Source organism: Meles meles, chromosome 9, assembly GCF_922984935.1.
Source record: "Meles meles chromosome 9, mMelMel3.1 paternal haplotype, whole genome shotgun sequence".
In the NCBI taxonomy this organism is placed as follows: Eukaryota; Metazoa; Chordata; class Mammalia; order Carnivora; family Mustelidae; genus Meles; species Meles meles.
This window is the reverse complement of record NC_060074.1, coordinates 41,256,106-41,277,750: the sequence shown is the minus strand read 5'-3', so window position 1 is coordinate 41,277,750 and position 21,645 is coordinate 41,256,106. Positions and strand designations below refer to the sequence as shown.

Sequence of the window (21,645 nt, the reverse complement as noted above, 5' to 3'; positions counted from 1 at the left end):
GCCCTTGCTTAGTAAGTCAGCCAGGCTACACTTGCTTCTGATCTCAAATTTCCACGCCTTCCCCCACCACTTCAAAGTACTACAAGTACCAGCCCCACCGGCTACAACCTCCCCAGCCACCACCCATCACCCCTCGCAACTGTCCTAGCTTCTTCAACACTTCAAACGTATCAGAATTGCCAACACTTTCTCCGATTATTTTGGTTTTGCCCCGCTGCTCAACCAAGCTCACAATCAGCCTGTGCTTATTATCATCGCTTATCATCCATGAGTGAAAAGCCTTGAGGTATGGAAAGGAAGGAGATATGGAACGGAGGGAGAGACACGGGTTGGGGGGTGGGTGGGGCAATTCAGGATCCCTTTGCTTTGGGTGGTTTTTCTCAGAAAGAATTGAAGAGATCACAGATTCAACCTCTTCTTTTCCCTCTCAGACACATGGAATTAGTGACCCACTTGCCACCTGGGGTAGTCACCCTACAGTTCGAGGCTGGTATCTTGCCCTCTCCTCTGAGTCTGTGTCTTATTATTAACCAAGTGTAAATGAAGTTATTGACAAACAGGGAGCCTGTTCTTGAAACAAAGTTATTAGCATGATGGTGAAGCTTTGCCTGCTGGTCTGTCTCCCGGTGGGAAGAACATACAGAACAGGATGTATTCTTCCATGACGCCAAGCACGTTTTAAATGCATCCATTCATCTAATCCTCGGGGGAACGGATTCTTCTAACCCTTGCTTTTCAGAGGGGAAACTGAGTCAGAGTGGTGCATCAACATGTCCAAGGTCACACAGCTACTGTAGACCTGAGACCTGAATGTAGATGTAGCCCCGTGGTTCTCAGCTGATAGCAGTTTTGCCCACCAAAGGGCATTTGACAATGTCTGGAGACATTTCAGATTGTCACAGCTGAGGGGACGCTAGTGGCATCTAGCCAGTAGAGACAAGGAGGTGTTAACATGCTATCATGCACCGGATAGTCCCCCACAGCCAAGAATAATCTGGCCCCAAGTGTCACTCAGGTCAAGGCTGAGGACATAATTCACAGCTTAGCCAAGAAATGAGCGAACTGGCCTGAATGTATGGTATCTGTGAGTTCCCATAACCGGTCCAGTCATTTTACTTCGGTTTTTAGTTGCCCTTTGAAAGGGAGGATGTGGGTTCCAAGGTTAACGACTCTTTCTCACACGGGGCAGAGCCATGTCTCCTAGCCCTTGAGGTCCGCAGTCATGGTTGATAACGTTGCATTTGCCCCTCCCATCAGTTCTCAAATTCCATGCGGTGGCCTGGGGTCCCCAGTCAATTGTCTCATACAAGCGATTTCACTCACTCTTTTACAGAACCCTTCGGTGGCAGACACGCTCTGCCCATTCTACAGATGCGGAAAACAAGCACCATTGGGGGGTAGGGTCATTACTGCACTCAGCTGTTTCTCATCTCGGGACAGTGTTCCTTCCTCGACCTCAAGCAGCCTTCCCACTTCCTCCTCTATCTGTGAATTTCTGAAGGCATCAAGAACAACCTCTCTGCATTTTCTTTATGAGTCAGGGTCTCATAAGGGAGAGTGGGAACGAGAACCCTTTCTCTCCATCCATGTCTGATGCCACTCTCCATCTCGTCCCTGCTTGGTCTTGTCACTGAAAGTAAACACCAGCTGGCGGGTTGGCTTAACTCTCTGGGGGCCTCACCCTCTTCTGATCTGTTTCAAAGACGTGGGTGTGTGGTCTTCTGTTCAAACTATTTAAATGTTAGTGTCTGGCAGGGCCCCTGATTTGCCTAGATTTGCTTTTACTTTCCCAGAAATTAACAGCTCATCGTTCACTTCAAGGAAAGCAAAATTACCTTTCCAATTTCTGGATGAATTTTTAAGTTGTACAAATAGCACATAGACCTTTTCTCAGTTAAAAAACCTCTAGCAAACAATCTGGTCAAGCCTGAAGTCCCTCTCGGCCTAGCCTCTTCTCCCTCATCCTATCCCTCCACGTGGTGACCAGAGGAGCCCTTTGGGTTCCAATTTTTCTGGTCCGATTTCCACACATGTATCATTTACCGACTGTTCTGCCATTTGCTTTTTCCTGCCCCCCCGTATGCCTTGGGGAATGTGTCCACATCAGTGTGCCCACCTTAGAACAGAATTCTATGGCATACTTTACCCAACTCCACATTTGGGTGGTTTCCAAGGTTTTTTGTGTTTTTAGAGATAGAGCCACAATAAACATCTCTGCCCGGTAGACAGCTGCTGCCTACATATAGAACTGCTTCTTGAAGGATGTGTGTGTTTAACATTGCCACTGCAGGGGGACAAAAGGCCTTTCAGAAAACCCCCCTTTTTTAATCCACTCCCCGCCACAGAGCAGAGCAGTGACCCTATGTGAGTCCCTGACCCCAGAACCCGAGTCATAGGTTGAACTTCTTTTCATGTATATATATATATATATATATATATATATATAGGTCATTCCTATCCCTTTTCAGTAGCACAGCCTTTCTTTACAACCTCTCCCCATTTTAAAACTTGGGTTTTTCCTTCATTATTTGGAGGAGGTTTTGTTGTTGTTAACATCTTAATCCTTTGTCCCTTATATATTTTGCATGTACTTTCTCTGGAGACACTGCTTTTGCTTTTTTTTAACCTCTCCTGGTGACAACCTTTGGATACACACAGCTTTGCTCAGTGGATGACTTGGCCTTGGCCCCTGCCAGACTGTGAGCCTGTTGGGGGAGGGGCAGGGAGCACTTTCGCCCTGCTCTTTTTGGGGCAAGAGGTGGGATCAAGCATTTAGGCACCTCACGTTCTTCTTTCCCAATAGTTTCCCATGAGCAGTGATTTTTTTAAAAAGGCCCTTCCCGGCTTCCATATTTAGCACCTACTAGTTTCTGCTGATGGGTGCGTAATTTGAAAATTTTTTTCCCTTAAATCAAAATCAAGTAGCGGGGAAATGCCTTACTGGAGGAACAGAGTTTTAAGACTCCCAGCCCCCTCCCATGTTCTGGTGGTTTAGTCAACTCCGGGCAGGAGTGCACAGCAGGGGTGGGGGGGGGTCTCCCTTCTGAGCCCTCGGGACCCCTGCTACTTAATCCCCCACCCGTCACCCCCACCCCGGGTTTATCAGTCTCGTCTTTCCAACCCCAAAGCCTTTACCTGAGGCCGTGGACGGAGGCCAGGGGAGAGCTGCTGGTCAAACAACCTTTGCAGAGACTCCAAGGAGGGGAGGGTCCGGAGGACTTCACTGGGAGCAGGGGAAAAGGTGAAGGTCAAGGATTAGTCAGGACCCAGTTGAGGCATCGCAGGCTTTAGCTGGAGGCACGGTCACACCCGATCTGGCAAAGGCAGAGATCCTCCCCAGAAGGACAAGCCCAGGCAAAGATCCCAGGCCTGCCAGTGCTGGCCCACCCCTGCCCCAGCCCCCCACCCCAGCCCCCCACTTCTTCCCGTCCCCCACCCGAGACCGAACTGGAGTCGTGATGCGTAGACCTGATTTACCTCTGGTTAGCCAGACTCGGAGCCTGCAGGTAATTGGAATCTAGAGTCACAAAACTACTTTGAAATCACTGAGTAAGCCACGCTTCCCGACCTTCGGTGAATCGCAAACACACCGGAGTGTTAAAAATGCAAATTTCTGGGCCCCAACCAGATTTGGTCTGGAATCTACATTTTAAATGCGTGCCCCAGGGGCTTCCTGTGAGGGTGGTCTGAGCATTCTGGTTCAAATCCCCTGCTCGCTACTGAGGTGGACACCTGGAGAGATTTTTCAATGTCTAATTCATCCACGACTCCTACACCAGAGCTACCCATTCTTTGTTCCCTTCAGTCTTTCTCTATTGTTTTCACATTGGTTTATGCTCGGCAGCAGACAATTTTGAGTTCTATTTCTCACTTAGGATTTCACCCAAAACTTCATGTCTTTACCTGTTTAACATTCTGTCGGTTTCCAAATATTCTATTGAGAAAATGTGCCAAAATGAATTGCTAGATATCTGGGTTATTTTGAGATCTTGGTGATTACAAATAAAGACTGCTCTGAACAGATTGTCCCTACAGCTTTTCTTATTTTCAATTACAATTTTATGATGAGTGATGGTGCCCAATCACGGGCCTCAGGTACTGTTTGAGCCTGCTCATTCGAGGTAATGTCTGTCTTCTTTCTATGATCTTCTCCTCTCTCTTTTAGTGGGTGTAAAAGTGTATTTCCGTATTGATACATTGACAGAATGTCTTTAATTTATTGTCTTTAAACATTTTTCTACATGGTTGTTCCTACTATATTTCTCTTTGTATAAACTGCTTGTGTCCTTTGTCACTGTCCTGCTGGAAATTTTATTAGAATTTTTAGACATTGGTATAAACTCGGCACACCACTTTATATTTAATCTAGATGTTGTAAGGATTTTTTTTCCCCATTCTGTTATGGTCATCCTAGGCAGGCTGGATCTCATTGTAAAATACCTGGTACCTATTTACTGTTCAATTTTTCATCTTTTCCTTGGTAATTCTTTGCTTACCTTTGTTAAGAGTGTATCATCAACAATTATTGCTCATTTTAAGTTGGTTTCTCACTTGTGCTTTTAGAGTTATATATGGGTTTTTCTTGTTGATATTATACATTCATTCTTAATTTCTCATCTAGAATTTATATATATATGTGTATATATATATATGTATATATATATACATATATATATGTAGTGGAATTAATTCATCTTTCTCTGTATTGCTATTCAATCCCACTCAACAGTGCTCACTCTTTTTTCCATCATTCCCTTGGGCTAGTCCATTGCATAAGCTCTTCTTGAATATGGAAGAATTTGTTATTAGGCTCCATACCATTCATTTAATGAAAAATCCAGAGCTCCCAGCATGCCCCAAGCAATGTCACTGATTTCAGATTTAGGATGTCTCACAGCTTGGGGGGTGGGGGGATGGTGTTATAGCCTTCCGACTTTGAAGGAGGTCACACGTGGCTTTCCTTTGGGGACCAAGGATGGGGGGCAGGGAGCTGACTTGCAGGGCAGGGGAAGTGTGGGGCAGACTGGGTTCTGGGTCTCCCCACCCCCTCTGACAGAGCTCCAGCATTATTGCACAGTGACACTCCCTTTAAACTGTCATTGTCAGGAAAGAATTCTGGGTTAAAAACAAAAAACCAAAAAATTCCAAGGCACTAATTCAGAATATACTTTAACATCAAATAGTTCTCCCTCACTGTTCTCCTTTTTCAAAATGTTATCCTAAAAACACAAACAGACATACAGAAGCTGAATCCTTAGGGCTTTCTAACAGTGACGCTGGCTCTCCTTGTATTTTTAAGCTTTGTAAACGTTTGAGAAAACTGACTGGCTCCCGGATGTGTCTAGGGGTGTTGGTTAGGGTCAGAATGACAAGTGACACATTGTGACTTCAGCTGGAAGGCTTCAGAAGAACTGGCCTTGTCATACAGAAAGGATTTGTCTGGGAACATGAAAACCATGAGCAGCGTCCCTGGAAAACTTGTCCAGTATCATGGTCATCGGCTCAAAGGAAGCCAGGGGACCAAGAATGAGAAAGCTGTGGTCCTGGGGCAGGTCACACCCCAGACACAGCTCATTAGGGGCTCAGACCCACTGTCCCAGCCTTCCCAGAGTGAGCATCCTGTCTCTGCCCTACTCTCAGCAAGTTGGCTCATTTCCCCAAGCTTCCCATTCAGTATCCAGCCAGAACATCCAGCGTGCCCCAACCCAGAACTCCAGACTCAGAAGGACTGCTCTGACTAGATGTGGTTTTCTTAACTTTTGCCTTCTCTATTCTTTGCTTCCTTTTCTCATCTTTCTTTGGCAAAAAATTCCCACACAGCATGAAATTAGGTGATAAAGGGCATCTCTTTTTCTTTTGTTCAAATGTTTAATGAATGATTGTATTGTTTCCCTACCAGGTGATACTGGTTTTACATTGACATCTATGACATTAGTAAGAAGGTACCCTTTTATCTTTTTTTTTTTTTTTAATTAGAAAAGACTTTTTTTGGGAGGCCCATGGGTGACTCGGTCAGTTAAGCGTCTGACTCTTGATCTTGATCTTGACTCAAGTCATGATCTCAGGGTGGTGGGATAGAGCCCGGGTCAGGCTCTACACTCAGTGGGGAGTCTGCTGGAGATTCTCCCTCTCCCTCTTCCCCTTCCTCCCTTCTCTAAAAAAACCAAAAATGGCTTCATTTTCTTTTTAAATCACATATCTGTTAGGATGCCTATGCAAATGATTCTTTCATCTTTTTTTTTTTTAAAGATTTTATTTATTTATTTGACAGAGATCACAAGTAGGCAGAGTGGCAGGCAGAAAGAGAGGGGGGGAAGCGGGCTCCCTGCAAGCAGAGAGCCCGATGTGGGGCTCGATCCCAGGACCCTGGGATCATAACCTGAGCTGAAGGCAGAGGCTTTAAACCACTGAGCCACCCAGGCGCCCCATCTTTCATCTTTTTTTTTTTTAAGATTTTATTTATTTATTTATTTGACAGACAGAGATCACAAGTAGGCAGAGAGAGAGAGAGAGGAGGAAGCAGGCTCCCCGCTGAGTAGAGAGCTCGATGCGGGACTTGATCTCAGGACCCTGAGATCAAGACCTGAGACGAAAGTAGAGGCTTTAACCCACTGAGCCACACAGGCTCCCCAATTCTTTCATCTTTTAATCTACTAAATTATGGTGTTTTCTTTATATTGACTCTTCTTTGAAGTGAGTTCTTAGATACAGCCACTATTTTTCTTTCTTTTTTAAGAATGCTCCATTCCCAGGGTGGAGCCCAACACGAGGCTTCAACTCACGACCCTGAGATCAAGCCCTGAGCTAAGATGAAGAGTCAGACACTTATGGAGGATGCCTGGGTGGCTCAGTGGGTTAAAGCCTCTGCCTTTGGCTCAGGTCATGATCTCAGGGTCCTGGTATCGAGCCCCGCATTCAGCTCTCTGCTGGGCGGGGAGCCTGCTTCCTCCTCTCTCTCTGCCTGCCTCTCTGCCTACTTGTGATCTCTGTCTGTCAAATAAATAAATAAAAATTCTTAAAAAAAAAAAAGAGTCAGATACTTATGGAACCATGGGCTGGTTAAGTGGGTTAAGTGTCTGTCTTTGGATCAGGTCATGATCCTGCGGTCCTGAGATCCAGCCCCGAACAGGGCTCCCTGCTCAGCAGGAAGACTTTTCCCCTTCTCCCACTGCTCCAGCCTGTGTCTGTCAAATAAATAAATAAAATCTTAAAAATAAATAAGTAAACTAAAATTGTAATTGACTTTTTTTCCTATTTCTGGTTTTATTTTTACCATCCCAACCCTCCCTCCCCGGCTCTTTTCCTTGCCAGTTGTTGTTATTTTTTATTTGCTCAACAGAAATTTCTTAAAGACTCTGTTCTGTTCACTGTTGTATCTCCAGCCCCTGGAATAGCATGGGGTGGCATGAATCCAGTGCACGATCTTGGTGCATGAATATGGAATAAACAAAATGTTTCGGATACTGTGCTGGATGTGGGAACTATCAAGGCAATGAGGACACAACCCACGATACCTTCAAGAGACTCACAGTCTGGATTTAGGTTGTGTGTTTGACTCATTATTGTCCTCCCTTTTCCATCTTGGAGCATCTCCGGCTATGGCTTTTCCTCCAAATCATGCTTTGGCTGCATTACAGAGTTCTGACAGAGGTTTGATTACTCTGTGCCCCCTCCCTGCCCTCCCAATCTACCCACGTAGGCTCTCCTTGTGTCAGTTCCTTTTTAATTCAGCTGCTATTTAGGAGGCGATCTAAAAGCATCCAGGTGGTCGGGTGGTTGTGGCTAGTGTTCTTATTTGTATCTATTTTCATCACATCATGTTCTGGGCACACAGAAATGAACACTTTCAATTTGAGTGTATTCATATCCAGCTGCTGGGGAACCTGCTGGTTTCTTCTTTTGAAAATCACCAGCACTCTAAGATTTCAGGGGAAAAAAATTCTCGGATCCTCATTCAAGTAAACCCCTGTGATTAGAACACTTCCACAATTTTTTTTTTAAATCTGCAAAGACTTGATGTGCTCGTGAGTGACACCCAGGTTCAGTTAATCCCAGGTCTGTTGTCTTCTCCTTGGAGATACCTCCTTTGGAATTTATATCATCAGGCCGTGGGGATAACATTAAGTATTGTAATTTTAAAAGAAATGGTGCTGTTTGTAATTATTTACTTTCTGAAGTCCTCTTCTCTTGTGTTTTGGAAACTTTATCGGAAGAGATTTAGATGGTGCTATTTGGTTATTCTGCTAATTGGATCTTTATAAGACTTCTCAGTACCTGGATTTAGGTCCTTTACAAGTCCGGGGAACTGTTTTCTTTTCTATATTTCCCAACAATTATGCATCATTTTTTCCCCTGCTTTCTTGAGAGCCCTCCTGCCAGATCTTAGCTGAATCTCTATGCCCTCTTTCCAAAAACTATCCTTTTTTTTTTTTTTTTTTTTACTGATACGCATTCTTCACCTGTGCTTAGTTAGCTCTCCGGTGTCTTCTATAGATACCTCTCTGACATTGTGCTCTGTTTTGTGATTTAATTTTCAGATTTGATTTGAAAGCTATGGGTTGGTTTTTATGGCCTCCAATGAAGCAGTTATAATACCAGTGAAGTATTTTTGTTTTGAGTTTATTCACCTATTAAAATCTTAACCAAAGGGCGCCTGGGTGGCTCAGTCAGTTAAGCATCTGACTTTTGGCTTCAGCTCAGGTCATGATCTCAGGGGCCATGAAATAGGGCCCCGCATTGCCTCTGTGCTGGGTGGGAAGCCTGTTTGGGATTCTTTCTCTCCCTCGGCCCCCCCATCCCTGTTGCATGCAAGAGCGCTGTCAGGAAAAAAATAATCTTAACCCCACTCTCATTAATAGATAAAGTACTGTCTTCCACACTTGGACATTTTACTTTAGAATTCCACCTGGGGTTCTTCTCATTTCTCCATTTCAAGGGTTACCAAATGCTTCCAGACTCTGGGGACTTTGTTCTCTCTTCTTTTTTCTCTGGAAAATTCTCTGTCCGGTTCTAGAAAATGTAACTCAGGTCCCAAATCTTGGTTAAGCCTTTGTGCTGCGGGCGTTCAGACACACACAATTGGCGTGACATCTGACAGGGCAGGTTCTTTACTGTTTCTCAGTCCTCGGTTCTCTGTGACCTTCCCAACTGGGGACGTTCTTGTTGGGCCAGGTGGTCTGAGTGGATGGGCCCAGTCACCTCTTCCAGCTCCTCCTCCTGCACCCCATGTCGAAACGTCCAGCCTGGGCCCCATCTCCTTTCGCTTTCCCCCTGTGGTGACCTCACCCCACTTGTCTCTCGGCTTGAAGTGCCAACTGCAGGCTGATGAGTCCCAAATGGAGACCCAGGCCTGAGGTCTTGGGGGCTCAAAAGTTCTAGCATAACTTCGCGGTTGGCGGTTCAGCTGCTGGGTTGCTTCAGAGCTCAGAGGAAGATCTCCCCCAGCTCCACGCCCTCCTCCTCGCCCTCTTGTTTCTTAGTAACTGGCATCATCACCCACTCAGTTGCTTTCACCAAAACCCAGGGGTCACCCTTCATTCCTCTTCCCCGGACCCTGTATCCACACAGGCAGCAAGTATGGCCACTCTACCATCCACACATATGCCAGGTCACACCACTCTCAGCGCCTGCACGCCCACACGCCCTTGGGTCATCACATTTAACTAAGATCTATCAGCCACTCTCCTGTGCCAGGCATTGTCCTCAACCCCGGGACTCAGCAGGAAGCAGAACAGACACAGATCCCTGCCTTCCCTGCTCACAAGCTGCCTACATGTCACAACTCCCAAGTTCGGAACTGCTCTCCCTGAATTGGGTCAGCCTCCTGAAATCCATGCTCCACCGCCAGCTTGGATCATGGCACAATTGTCTAAAATCTCTAGAGTCTTGTGAGGTATACATGTGGTGGCTCCTGCCTCACATTGCCAGATAAAACATGGGACACCCAGCTGAATTGGAATTTCAGATAAAGATGGATCATCTACTAGTGTAAGTATATCCCAGCTGCACATGGGATATACTTATCCTAAAAAAAAAAACTTTTTGTGATTTATCTAAAACTCAGACTGAACTAAAATTCACCCTGGGTCTGGCCCACCCTATGCCTGCCTCTCCCCAGCCTCTGCTCCTAACACTTTCCTTCCCTCATTATGCTCCAGCCACATAGACTTTCTCTTCTTTGCCGGCTGGCCTCATTCCTGCTTCAGGACCTTACTTCTTGACATCTGTCTGCTACAGTGCTAGATGGCTAGCTCCCCCTTATCCCCAGGGTTCCAGCTCCAATACCACCTCAGAGAGGCCTCCTTAACCCACAGAGGACACTGGGACCCTCCCACCCAATATGTCTGTCACTTGAGCCTGTTTTATTTTGTCATAATGCTTATTAAAATTATCTTTATTTACAGGCAATCTACTGTTGTGCCCTTCACTAAGACATCTGCTCTGACAAGGTCTAAAAGAACAGAAATCTTGTGCATTGTGTTCACGACTATATCCTCGTACCCAGCACAGAGTTCAGAGGACGCCCTCTATACCTATTTGTTCAGTAAATAACTGAAGGAATGAGTGAATGAACTGAACCCCTGTTCCAAACAAAGTAGTTTGAAAATGACAAGTTCATGGTTAGGGATTGGGAGACAGAATTGCTTCTATGTCAGATTTTCTAAAATTCCAGCCCCCTAACCGAGTCTCCAAGCCTGGCTATGCTTTTGCCTATAAGGGTGAGGACAGACAGGTGTGCAGGGGACATTACAGTGTCCCTAATTCTAGCTAGAAGTTAACTCTCCCATAAATAGAGATGTGGGAGAGCAGCAAGCCAAAGGAAGCTTTTCCCAGGGGCACAGAGAAGTAGGCCACTGGGGAGGCTGCTGTGTCCATAAAATAAGGTGTCTCGATCCAGTAGCACAGGTGGGGGGCTACAGAAGTACCCCGTGAGTGGGGGAGGCCAGTGGAGAGAACAAGAGGGATATTTCCTCCCAAATAAGGAAGCAGCAAAAACAGGATGTCCATCAGAACACAAACAGCTTGTTATGTCTTCATGAAACTGTGTCTCTTAAAAAGAAAGTGCCGTGTGTGTGTGTTTTCCCTCGTGATGCATGATTTATAACAACAGCATCAAATGGGAAAATAGCTCTCCAAGGAAATCTCTAAAAATGATGGCTCCAGGTCCAATTGGCTGAGACGGTGTGAGCTGAAAGCCAATTTATTGAAATGAGACCTGACTGGCCAATTCAATGAGTGTTCCATTTACCAAGGAAATTATTTGTTACATTTACCAAACGTATGGATTGTGCTTTTGAAGGAGGAAAGTTCAATTGGATTACTGATGATGAAAGATTTGTTTTTGCATATTAACTAAGCCAAGATGGATACGGCCACAGAGAAACTGACAAGAGAGTTCTGAGGCTGCTGTACATTTATAATAAAATACCCAAACTTTATATAGTCTGAGAGAGTCTCACCCACAGAAAATGCTATTTTTCCAACCAAAATGTTGACCCTTCATTTATGATGGGATTCTTTTGGCTCCTTAGGATTTCTCTCAGATGCCTTTTGAATGGGGTTTTCTATTTTCAAGCATTTTTTTAAAAATACCCTTTATTTATTTATTTATTTATTTATATTTTTAAAGATTTTATTTATTTGAGAAAGAGAGAGACACAGCGAGAAAGAGAAAGAGAGAAACAGTGAGAAAGGAAACACAAACAGGGGAACTGAGAGAGGGAGAGGCAGACTCCCACTGAGCAGGCAGCTTGATGCTGGGCTCAATCCTAAGATCCTGACCTAAGCCGAAGGCAGACACTTAACCAACTGAGCCACCCAGGCACCCATTTTTCAAGCACTTACAATAGCCTTTTGTCAGTTCTTCAGATAGCACTGCAGCCTTATTTTTGCCCTTTTCACAATTAAAATGTAAATAAACTTGAAGTTAATCTTAGCTTTCCATAAGGTAAAACGAAAAATTCTAAAAATCTAAAAGACATCGGACTTTCTACCAACTGGTCATGCAGTGAATTCAGTGTCGGAAAATGAAAGTTTTGGTGCATTAGCTCGCTCTACCAAACTGCCATCACTGGCATCAGCCTCCCGGGCAGAAAGTCGGCTGCCTTCAATTTATTTCCTCTTGGAGCCCTCATGGACTTGTCCAATGTGCCAGCTGCAGCAAGAAGGCAGACTTACTGCTGGATCTTGAGCAAGCATAAAAGGGCCAGCCGTGTCCTCCTACTCACCCCCTCCCACAGCAACTGGCCTCAAATTAACTTTAGTTTAAAAAAAAAAAAAAGAAAGAAAGCCATAGCTCGAATACCATGATAACAAAACCTTGCAACAACCACAAAGATTTCTAAGCCCTGCCCACTGCCCAATTATTCTGAGGACATCAGAGGCATCTGGAGAGCCAGGCAGAGAGCAGGGGTCACTCTAATGAGCTGCTTCTCTCGCTGGGGACTGGCTCCCAACCCCCCACACCCTGGGAGCCGCCTGACCCACAGAGCCATTACCCATAGAGCTCCTTGCACAGGAGCGTGGTCAGTTTCTTCAGATGAGGGAGGCTGCTGGAGCCCGTCTTCACAAAGTCAGAATCCAGGGCGAGCTGAGTGCTTAAATAATCTTGGATGGCTTTAAGATGCTCCTCTGGAAGTCTGAAAATAAAAGAAAGAGACACATGCCTCTTCTGTGCCTTTGGCCACAAACACCAACCGTGAAAGAAGAAATTTTCATTGTCAGTGTCTCCGGCTGAGACACTGTCCTTCAAGAGAACATGGGCACGCTCCCGGATGGTGCCCCTGGTCTCACCGAAGGCTACAGAAGTGGTCCGAGCAAGATTAAATAAAGGATGGGGGAGGGAGGATGCCTCTTCACCCACCCATAAAGGCTTTTTCCCAAGCCCATACTTGGAAGGAAGGGATACCGGCTAGAAACGCTTATTCTTTATGAAGGAGACAAAGCACCTTGAGAAACGGTCAGCAGACTTGTTTCCCTACCTCATTTACTTCTAAAGACAGCATCTGGGGGCTAAGGAATGCTTAGTGGAGAGATGGCAAATGGCTCTAGGTCACATACCAACTCCAAAGTCATGGCTGAAGGCCACCTGGAGCTCTGTGCTGAGAACGTTCTGAGCTGTCCTGGGGTCCATGAGGAAGTCTGTGTGGTGAGTGATGGGCTCAGAATATGGTAGTGGGCCCAGGTGCCTGGCCCTTGCTCTCGGGGCTCTGGCCCAGCCCCTTCAGTTCCTGGGTGGGCAAGGCACACGCAGGCAGGGCAAGCTCAGTGCACACTGTGGCCCCTGGGGAGGCAGAGCCCAAGCTGGAGGGCACCAGGGCTGTCTCAGAGATCTAATGGTCCCTCTATGTTCTCTTGCCCAGCACCATTTTTTTGTTCCAGGTAACTGTGAGTGAGTCTTTTTTCCTGTAGTGACTGCAATCAGAGTCACAGCAACTATTTCCTGGGCATAACCCTACACTTACTCTGCTAAGCACCTCATGCCCATTTCCCCTTTGGTTCCCAAACCAACATTAGGACACAGTTGTTATGATCCTTCCCATTTTACAGAGAAGCAAACTGAGTCAGAAGGTTGTGGATCTACCTGGGTGAAAAAACTATTACAAGCTTTAAAAATCTTTGCTCTAGCCTTGACATTTAATCAAGTTGGAGCTGGAGGACACAGGTTTCCCCCCCAGAGGATCTCTGAAAGAATGAAAAGCTCCTGCTCTCCAGACTGGAAGGGCCATTGGCCATTTTGACTTCTTTAGACTGAAAACGATTTACATGCCCATCACCTTCCTAACACTGAACGTTAATCTACATTCATTCTGGATCTTGACATTCTAAAAATCCAGTTTCTGCCCAAGTCTGTTTCTGAAAACGACAAAGTTGCTCCCATGGTATTAACCTACGTATTTTAACAGTTCTAATGACTATTGACTCTTAACTCTGAGACCACGAGTGCTTGCTGCAGGAAGCTGTCTTTGTTAAGACGTTCATTGTAGGAGAGCGGTGACATCAAGATGTGACCTCTGTTCATCAGAGAAGCTTGATTTCCTCCAGCAGTCTTGCAATAACTATTAACTACGATCTAACTGATTAGATGTAATCAACTTGCACAAAAGACAGGAAGGTTATCTTACAATTAAGAAGAATCATCTAGGGGCCCCTGGGTAGCTCAGTCAGTTAAGCATTTGCCTTCAGCTCAGATCATGATCCCAGGGTCCTGGGATGGACAATCCCTCCCCCCCACCCCGCCCTGCCCCCCCCCAAGCTTCCTGCTCAGTGGGGAGTCCCCCACTTGTGCAAGTGCGCGCAAATTCTCTCTCTCTCTCTCTTTCTCTCCCTCTCTTGCTTGCTCACTCTCTCTCTCCAAACACAAAGCAGAATCTGGGTTTGCCAGGACCCAGAGGAGCATGGAGGACAAGCACTGCATCGCTGCTACCCTTATCCCTGTCACCGTGCTCCATTTACTTATGCCAAGCTCTGGCCAGAGGTTTTAGGAAGTTTCCACTGCTGTTTATGAGCTGAGGAGCCTGAACAGGGAGAGCACACAAGCCCCCACCTGCCCCTGTCCCTCTCATGAGGCTGCACCGAGGCTTGGCTGCCTACCTCGTCCTGCCCACTGGGCCTGGAGGCCCCAGAGAACTCCCATCCCTAGAAAGGAGGGATGGCAGGGAGGCAGAAGAATGGGGCAGACTGGGGCACCAACTGAGCGTTCTTGCTTGTTTCCTTTGCTCACACTCTAGAGCACCTACCCCTGGAGAGAGGTGGAAACTCAAGGGAACTCAACAATGGGAAGAGTTGAATAAGGGTTTGTTATTTACATATGTCTATAGGGTAATCATGGCAACACACCCATGTCTTCAAAATATTGGCTACTTAGCTATTTGATAAATAACCCAAGTATTGCAAGGAATGCGCATAGAAAAGGACCTGGTGGGCCTAGAGAAGAATCAAAGGATATTCAAAGCAGAATTATAAAAACACCAGGTATCTTAGCAACCAGCTGGCTTGTGTGCACTTTCAGGCATTTCCTTTGTATTTCGCCAAACTGGATGGTAGGAGAGAAGCCCTAAGCTGGAGATGTTGCATTAACCATGCCCCTAACCCGTTAGGATATTCTTGGGCTGGCGGGGGGGGCGGGTGGTGCTTTTTCTCACAAAGAAACAACAAAAAAAACTTTTTAAATTTTTTTTTAAGATTTTTATTTTATTTATTTGACAGAGAGAGAGATCACAAGTAGGCAGAGAGGTAGGCAGAGAGGGAGGAGGAAGCAGGCTCCCTGCGGAGCAGAGAGCCCAACACGGGGCTCGATTCCAGGACCCTGAGATCATGACCTGAGCCGAAGGCAACAGCTTAATCCACTGAGCCACCCAGGCGCCCCAAAACTTTTTAAATTTTTAATGCACGGAAGTTACTGCATACTAACTTATTAAGTCATGCAACACACATCTGGAGGGGGCCTACTCTGCCAGGCGACGTGCAGGGCATGGGGACACAGCCCTGCTCATGGAGCTCCCTTCCGGTTGCAGCCATCCCCCTGCCCCATCTCGTTTTCAGGGCCTGTGGTTTGCAAGACAACTAACACCCCTTCTGGGTGACAGTCCCATGTACCCCTCTCAGACCTGCTTGGAGAGAAACAGAAGTACACAGCAAGAAGCTGCCAGACCCCCCGGGCATGGACCAGCAGGAGCCAGGGTGGGCCTACCTACGGAAGGAGATCCGGAGAGTTTGGGATCAGAGCGAGGAAAACCTAAAGTAGCAGGATGACTGAGTCTCCCACGAAAAAAGGAGCGCCGTGTGGTGTAGACCATAGTCTATACCACACACGGAAATACCGCTCTGGCCTATTTCTGGTGACAAGGAAGGTGGCCCCTCCCCAGCAGAGATCCCAGAGCAGGACAGGGCTGAGTGGCAGGTCCAGGCTACAGTGTAGGCCCCTCCTGGCCTCGGGCCATCTGCCTCAGTAGACCCCATGGCAGTAGAGCTATCCGTAATGAGGAAGGATGATACATGGTGTTCTCAGCAAGCCCCAGGAAGGGGATCCCAGCAGAGCCCCTAAGCCTGGGAGCAGGGCCACATCCCTGCAGCCAGTAATTCTAGGTCATTCCAGAACCAGCTCCTGCCAGGCAGAGCACCTGAGCCAAGCACCCTGTGCCCAGGCAGCAGAGGGGTGACCTGGGCCTCCTCAGAGGTAACGTTGGGAGTCCGGGGGTGGGTGAGCAGGCGCTCCAGAACAAGTTGTCCTAGCAAGGAGGTGGAACCTCAGGAGCGAGCACAGAGGTAGCTGCCCGGGGGGTCGTGGCACCGAAGGTCGGCCTTGGAGAGGCCGCCAGGTGGGAACTCACCCACTGGTGTCCATGCTCTGCAGCCGCTGGAACAGTGTTTCCGAAAGGCTTGGCTTGCTGACCTCGGTGGCTCTCACATTCTCGCTGGAGAGAGGGACATCCTTGGCCTCACACGGCCCGGCAGATAAAGGGATGTTCCTTGGTGGCAGCTCGGGTGGAGACAGGACACCTTCTACGCAAGGGAAGAGCAATGATGCTATTTGGTCCAAGCACAAGTTTCTCTCAGAATCCCCCACCTACCAAGGGCTCCCTGGTGGAGGGACCCCTCCCTGACCTGCGAGGTCCATCCAGGCCACTGTGCCCAGTCACAGACCCCGTCTGTGCCTGCGCTGTCCCTCACGCCTGCTCTCCTTGACCAGATGGGAAGCCGGCTGATGGCAGGAACCTCGTCTTAGTGGTCTTTGGCCCTGGGGTTTTGTTTGTCCAATGGAGGTGCTTGGAAAACACGGGCCAACTGGGCTGTTGGCCTTGGACAGGTGGAGCCAGTGGCCCCAGAAGGATGTCCAGCTTTCAGGGCTGGCGCAGGGGCCCTGGAGGAGGCAGAGGCCTAGTTCCTGAGACGGGGGAGCAGGCAGGCTGCAGCCATGCTGCTCCCCTCTCTGCCACCCTGGCCTCCCTTTCCTCTGCTTTCCCTCCAGCCTCTGCTGTTCCTCCTCTCCCTGCCAGACCCTAGGAGACAAATAAAGGAAAGTGAGGGGCCCCCCTTCATGTAGAGAACTGAAATAGAAAACAAACAACTTGAATTCGGCCCTGGAGAAGGGACTCCTGCCCGCTTGCCTTCAGACTTCTGTCCTGCACACATGACCAGTGGGCAAGGGTGCTAAGCCTCTTGGGTCCACGGCCTCCTGCCCCAGCCTCTTGCCACCCCAAATGGCCACGCCAGGGCCCCCGCCACAGGGCCACCTGGGGACGTCCTCTTTAGAGGACAAGCTCTTCACGTCCCCCACCCCGGCCTGAGGTTCTTGCGATGGAGTGTGTTTTGAGCCCTGTGGGGGCCGGCAGTGCCTTGAGAAGACATGAGCCAAATCAGACCCCTTGGACCAAGGGGAAGGGTTGGGGTGACAGTCACACTGGTCGAGTTAAAGCCGACAGCGGTGCCTCCTTTGGGGAAGTGGAGCAAGTAGTCACAAGACTGGGCTTCTCTTCCCGGCCCTTAGGGAATGTTCGGGGGCTTTCTCCAGATGCCTTCCAGGAAGGCAGCATAGCCAGGCCAGCAGGGGTGAGGGAGAGGAGGGCATCTCTGCAGGACGGCTTCTCGGCACCAAGACAAAGGCTTGGGCACCTGGGGACAGCTGGGGGACAGGTGGCCACAGCACAGAGCCAGTGAGCGGCGACCCAGGCCCCCACGTCCACACATCAGCTCTGGCTATTTTGGAACAGGGAAGAGAAGAGGCAGGGGCTGCCTAGGTCCCTCTCAGCCTCCACAGAGCTGTGGTCCTTTTGAAACTCTCTGCCTGGCCCTCATGCCCTCCACACAGAAGTCGGGCCCTCAGCGTTCGCCCTCTGCCCAAGCAGCCGCTGGGCTTCGCATCTGCTCAGAAGGGGTCGCTGGGAAGGCAGGAGGAAGGTACACGGGGCTGGAGAGGCCCACAAGGAAGGGAAGGGCAAGCACCAGCCCACGAGGACCTCAGTGTGTCTGGGGGCGACCCTGGGGGGGGGGGACCTAACTGTTTCCAGGCCCTGGGATTTAGGAGGAGTCCTGACCAGGTGAGGGGCTCAGTTACATATCTCAGGGTTTCTGTTAGGAAGGGAACTTCTGAGGGGAGAAGGCCGCCATCCAGGGGGGTCCGGCTACTGTGCTCTCTTCTGCTGGCCTCTTGTTTAGTTGCTCTCTGGCCCCCACTGTTTTGAGGAGAGGCTTGACTCTCACATACTTTCTAGGGGCCTCTCTTCCCCTTCCAGTTAGGTACAAGCATTTCCTCCTTCATTCTCTTTACAGCGAAACGCAGCTGATGACTTTGGTGAGGACATAGCCGCATGTATTGAGCGCTTCTTGTGTGCGAGGCTCTGGGCTCTACATTCGGCGCCTCCTGGGACGAAATCTTGAGAGGTAGGTACTGTGTTTAGTGTCTCTTTAAGAGAAGTCTGTCATTCAGAAGGGTGAAGCAATTTACCTAAGGTCACACAGCTAAGAAGCTGGGGAACAGGAAGCTTGACCCAGGTCTGTCTGACCCCAGAGCTGGCTTTCTTGGTCACCATGTCACCCTCTCTCCCTCTGATAAGCAGATCTGATAATCAGACTCACTTAATCTACAAGCACTTGTGCTGAAACACCGCAGGACGCCCCTCCCCCCCCTTCCCTTCCATCTCTTCCTACCCGTCTCCTCCTCTGGCTCATCACCAGCTTCCTCCTCCTCCAGGGGCACGGGGTACTGCAGGTGGGTCACCAGCCCCATGTTTTCTTTCTTGTAGAACTCGATGAGCTGGTCCAGCTTGGTGAAGAACCTCATGGGGACCCCTTCAGATGCCTGAGGACAGAACCCCAGACTGAAGTACATTTCGACTGGCTGGGACATCACCTAACCACAGAGGCCATCTGCAGCAGAGACCAACAAGGCTGAGGGAGTGACCTCGATCCAGAAAAAGCCCTGGGCTCCTACGCAGTGTCTGTCCACCACACCCACACCCTCCCATCCTCTAGCCCGCAGCCCAAGGCCAGGCTGCAAAAGGCACAAACAGTTTTAAAGATTCTTTCCCTTGCTTTTTAAAAAAATTCTTATTTTATTTTTACTTATTTAAAGGATTTTTATTGTTTCTTTGAGATAGAGCAAGAGAGTGCATGCAAGCACAGGCAGGGGAGCAGTAGAGGGAGAGGGAAAAGCGGACTCCCTGCTGAGCAGAGTCTGATGCCGGGCTTGATGCCAGGACCCTGAGAAGAGCAGAAGGCAGAGGCTTTAACCCACTGAGCCACCCAGGCACCCCCTCTTTTTTTTTTTTTAAGATTTTATTTATTTACTTGAGAGAGAAAGAGCACACAAGCAGTGGGGAGGGGAAGAGGGAGAGCGAAAAGCAGATTCCCTGCTGAGCAGGGAGCCCAGTGTGATGTGGGACTCCATCCCAGGGCCCTGAACTGAGCTAAAGGCAGACACTTCAGACGCCTAACTGACTAAGCCACCCAGGCTCCCCTCCAGCAAGAAATTCAAGGTGGGTCCTAGTAGCCAGCCCCACCTCACTGAGGCTCCACCCACTGAGGCCCCGCCCACACCAAGGGGGTATCAAGCTGCAGGGCAGGACAGGAGAACTGTAAGGCACGACTCCCCTCACGGATGATGTACCCTCCAGCTCCTAACCCAATATGCCCCAGAGCCCTGTCCATCCTCCCTGTCTAGTACCTCGTCGGCTTCTCCTTGTGTTCCCTGTCTCAAGGAATGGTACCATCGTCTCCCTACTGGCCTTCGCAGAAACCAAGGAGCATCTTGGATCCCCTTGCAGGTATCCCTCTGGCACAGAGGACAAAGTGGACAGTGTGGCAGGTATTCTGCCTCACAGAAGAGGCTGAGTGGGGTGGCAGCCCTGGGTGGAGGGGAAAGTTGTAGCTGGGCTCCAGGGAGGAGCAGTGAGCCTGGGGCAGCTGGATAGGAGAAAAGGATCAGGTTGTTGGTGGGTACAGGGATGGGACAAAAGGACCCCCCCTTCTGGGTAGGGCTTCCCTGGTCTCCGAGGCCAGCGGTCCTGGTCCTTCCACTAAATGCGTGATTCACCTGCATTATCATCACAGCCATCTCATCAATGACAGTTGTACAGTTTTATTTTTCTTGGTTTTTTTAAAGGGATATTTACACCCCACTTGGGACTCGAACTCACAACGCCAAGATCAACAATCTCATGCTCTACCGACTAAGCCAGCTAGGCGCCCTGGTGGTCATGTAATTTTAAAACGAGTTGAGAAGGTACCATCATTGGAGCTGGAGGGGCTAGGGCGATCACATGTGGGAAAGAAGGCCAACAGGCAAAGAGGATGGGGGTTGGACAGTCCACCAGGTCGGTGAACACACAGGGTCTGGGCTTAGTGTGGCTGCACCGTCCTGACTTGCCCACCTTCAAGTCAGACACCTGTTGCTCCAGCGTGGTTAGGACTGATGTGAGAGGCTGGGATAGTGCCTTGGTCTGGGGGTCTTCAGGGCTCCAGGTAAGTGGGACTGGGACTGCAAAAGAGGCAGGATGACCCAGGCTGGGATAGACCCAGACATGTGCGAAAGGACCAGGACTCAGACCTGCCCCTGAGCTCCTGTTCTTGGTGCTTAACCCCAAGTTGTAGCGAGGATGCATTTGCCTTTAGAGAATCCACCTGACTTTCACCTTGACACAGGGCTCTCCACTTGGCCTCTTTGTCTCTCCAAGTGTGTTTGTGTGTGCATACGCACAGCACACATGTAAATCTCTACATGAGGCTACATATGTGTGTTTGACTCTGTGGTTTAAGCCGTTAGGTAAATGTATAGAGTTTAACAACTTTAAAAAAAAATTCTTTCCAATAAATTCCCTGTTGTCACAAAGTCCCAGGTTAAGCAATCTCTTTCAAGTATTATTGAACCAGAAATATTCGAGCAGCAGCAGCCAGGCCTTTTAAAAAGTAACCAGAATAGGTTCAAACCCAAAAGTGAGGAGAATAACAAAAATAATTTGACATGACCCATGTCACCATGATCGATGAATTCAATTCCATTAAAGCAGCCGTGGTAAGTATCACCTTGTCAGCGAATTTACAGCTCATGGATGACAAGCCATTAGGCATATGGGAAAAGGATATGAAACCATCAAAGAAAGTCAAAGTGAAACAGCTCATGTGTGGGTCTGAAAGAGGGTTCCCAGCCGGGAATGTGTGTTTGAGGCAGCCCATCAGACGTGGGAATTTAAGATACACTGAAACTAAGACCCACGTTATTACATGTAGACCTGAAAAGCTAAAACAGAACTAGGATGTGTCATTCGGTGTGGACACCTTTTATTTCGGAGATTTTAAGTGTGAAAAAAGCAGCATCTTGGACTTGATGAAATACGCGGTGTCTTAAGCTTGCCGAGGAACAGGACCCTTGACCATGAATCTAATCCCTACAGATCCAGCAAGCTAGGAGTTGGGTGGGGGGGGACCTGGGAGCCGGCAGCAGGTGCTGGTCGCCGTTGGCGAGACAAAGCTGCTGGACCCTGTTTGTGCTTGGACTGTTCACAGAGGCCAGGGAGTCAGGGCCTGGACAACCAAGGCTGCTTCTAGGGTCCCCGGGTCCCAGGAAGGTAGATGGTGAAGGTTGAGTCCAAACCTCAAGAACGGTGGGGCAGCCTGTCTTGGGGGGACAGGAGGGCAAGCCAGTGCCAT

At 48.6% G+C, this 21,645-nt stretch overlaps 1 protein-coding gene across 2 annotated transcripts in view; it reads right to left on the bottom strand.

Annotated features, from left to right (window-relative positions):
- Positions 1 to 21,645, bottom strand: part of INPP5D (inositol polyphosphate-5-phosphatase D) — a 113,137-nt gene that overhangs the window by 46,113 nt on the left and 45,379 nt on the right. The window contains exons 3-6 of one of the 2 annotated variants that reach the window (XM_046018780.1): positions 18,649 to 18,799; positions 16,332 to 16,503; positions 12,498 to 12,638; positions 3,136 to 3,223 (exon numbers count right to left, since the gene is read on the bottom strand). In XM_046018780.1, coding sequence (XP_045874736.1) covers positions 3,136 to 3,223; positions 12,498 to 12,638; positions 16,332 to 16,503; positions 18,649 to 18,799 — 552 coding nt within the window. The remainder of the gene's footprint in view (positions 1 to 3,135; positions 3,224 to 12,497; positions 12,639 to 16,331; positions 16,504 to 18,648; positions 18,800 to 21,645) is intronic. The other variant, XM_046018781.1, reaches the window with a different exon arrangement.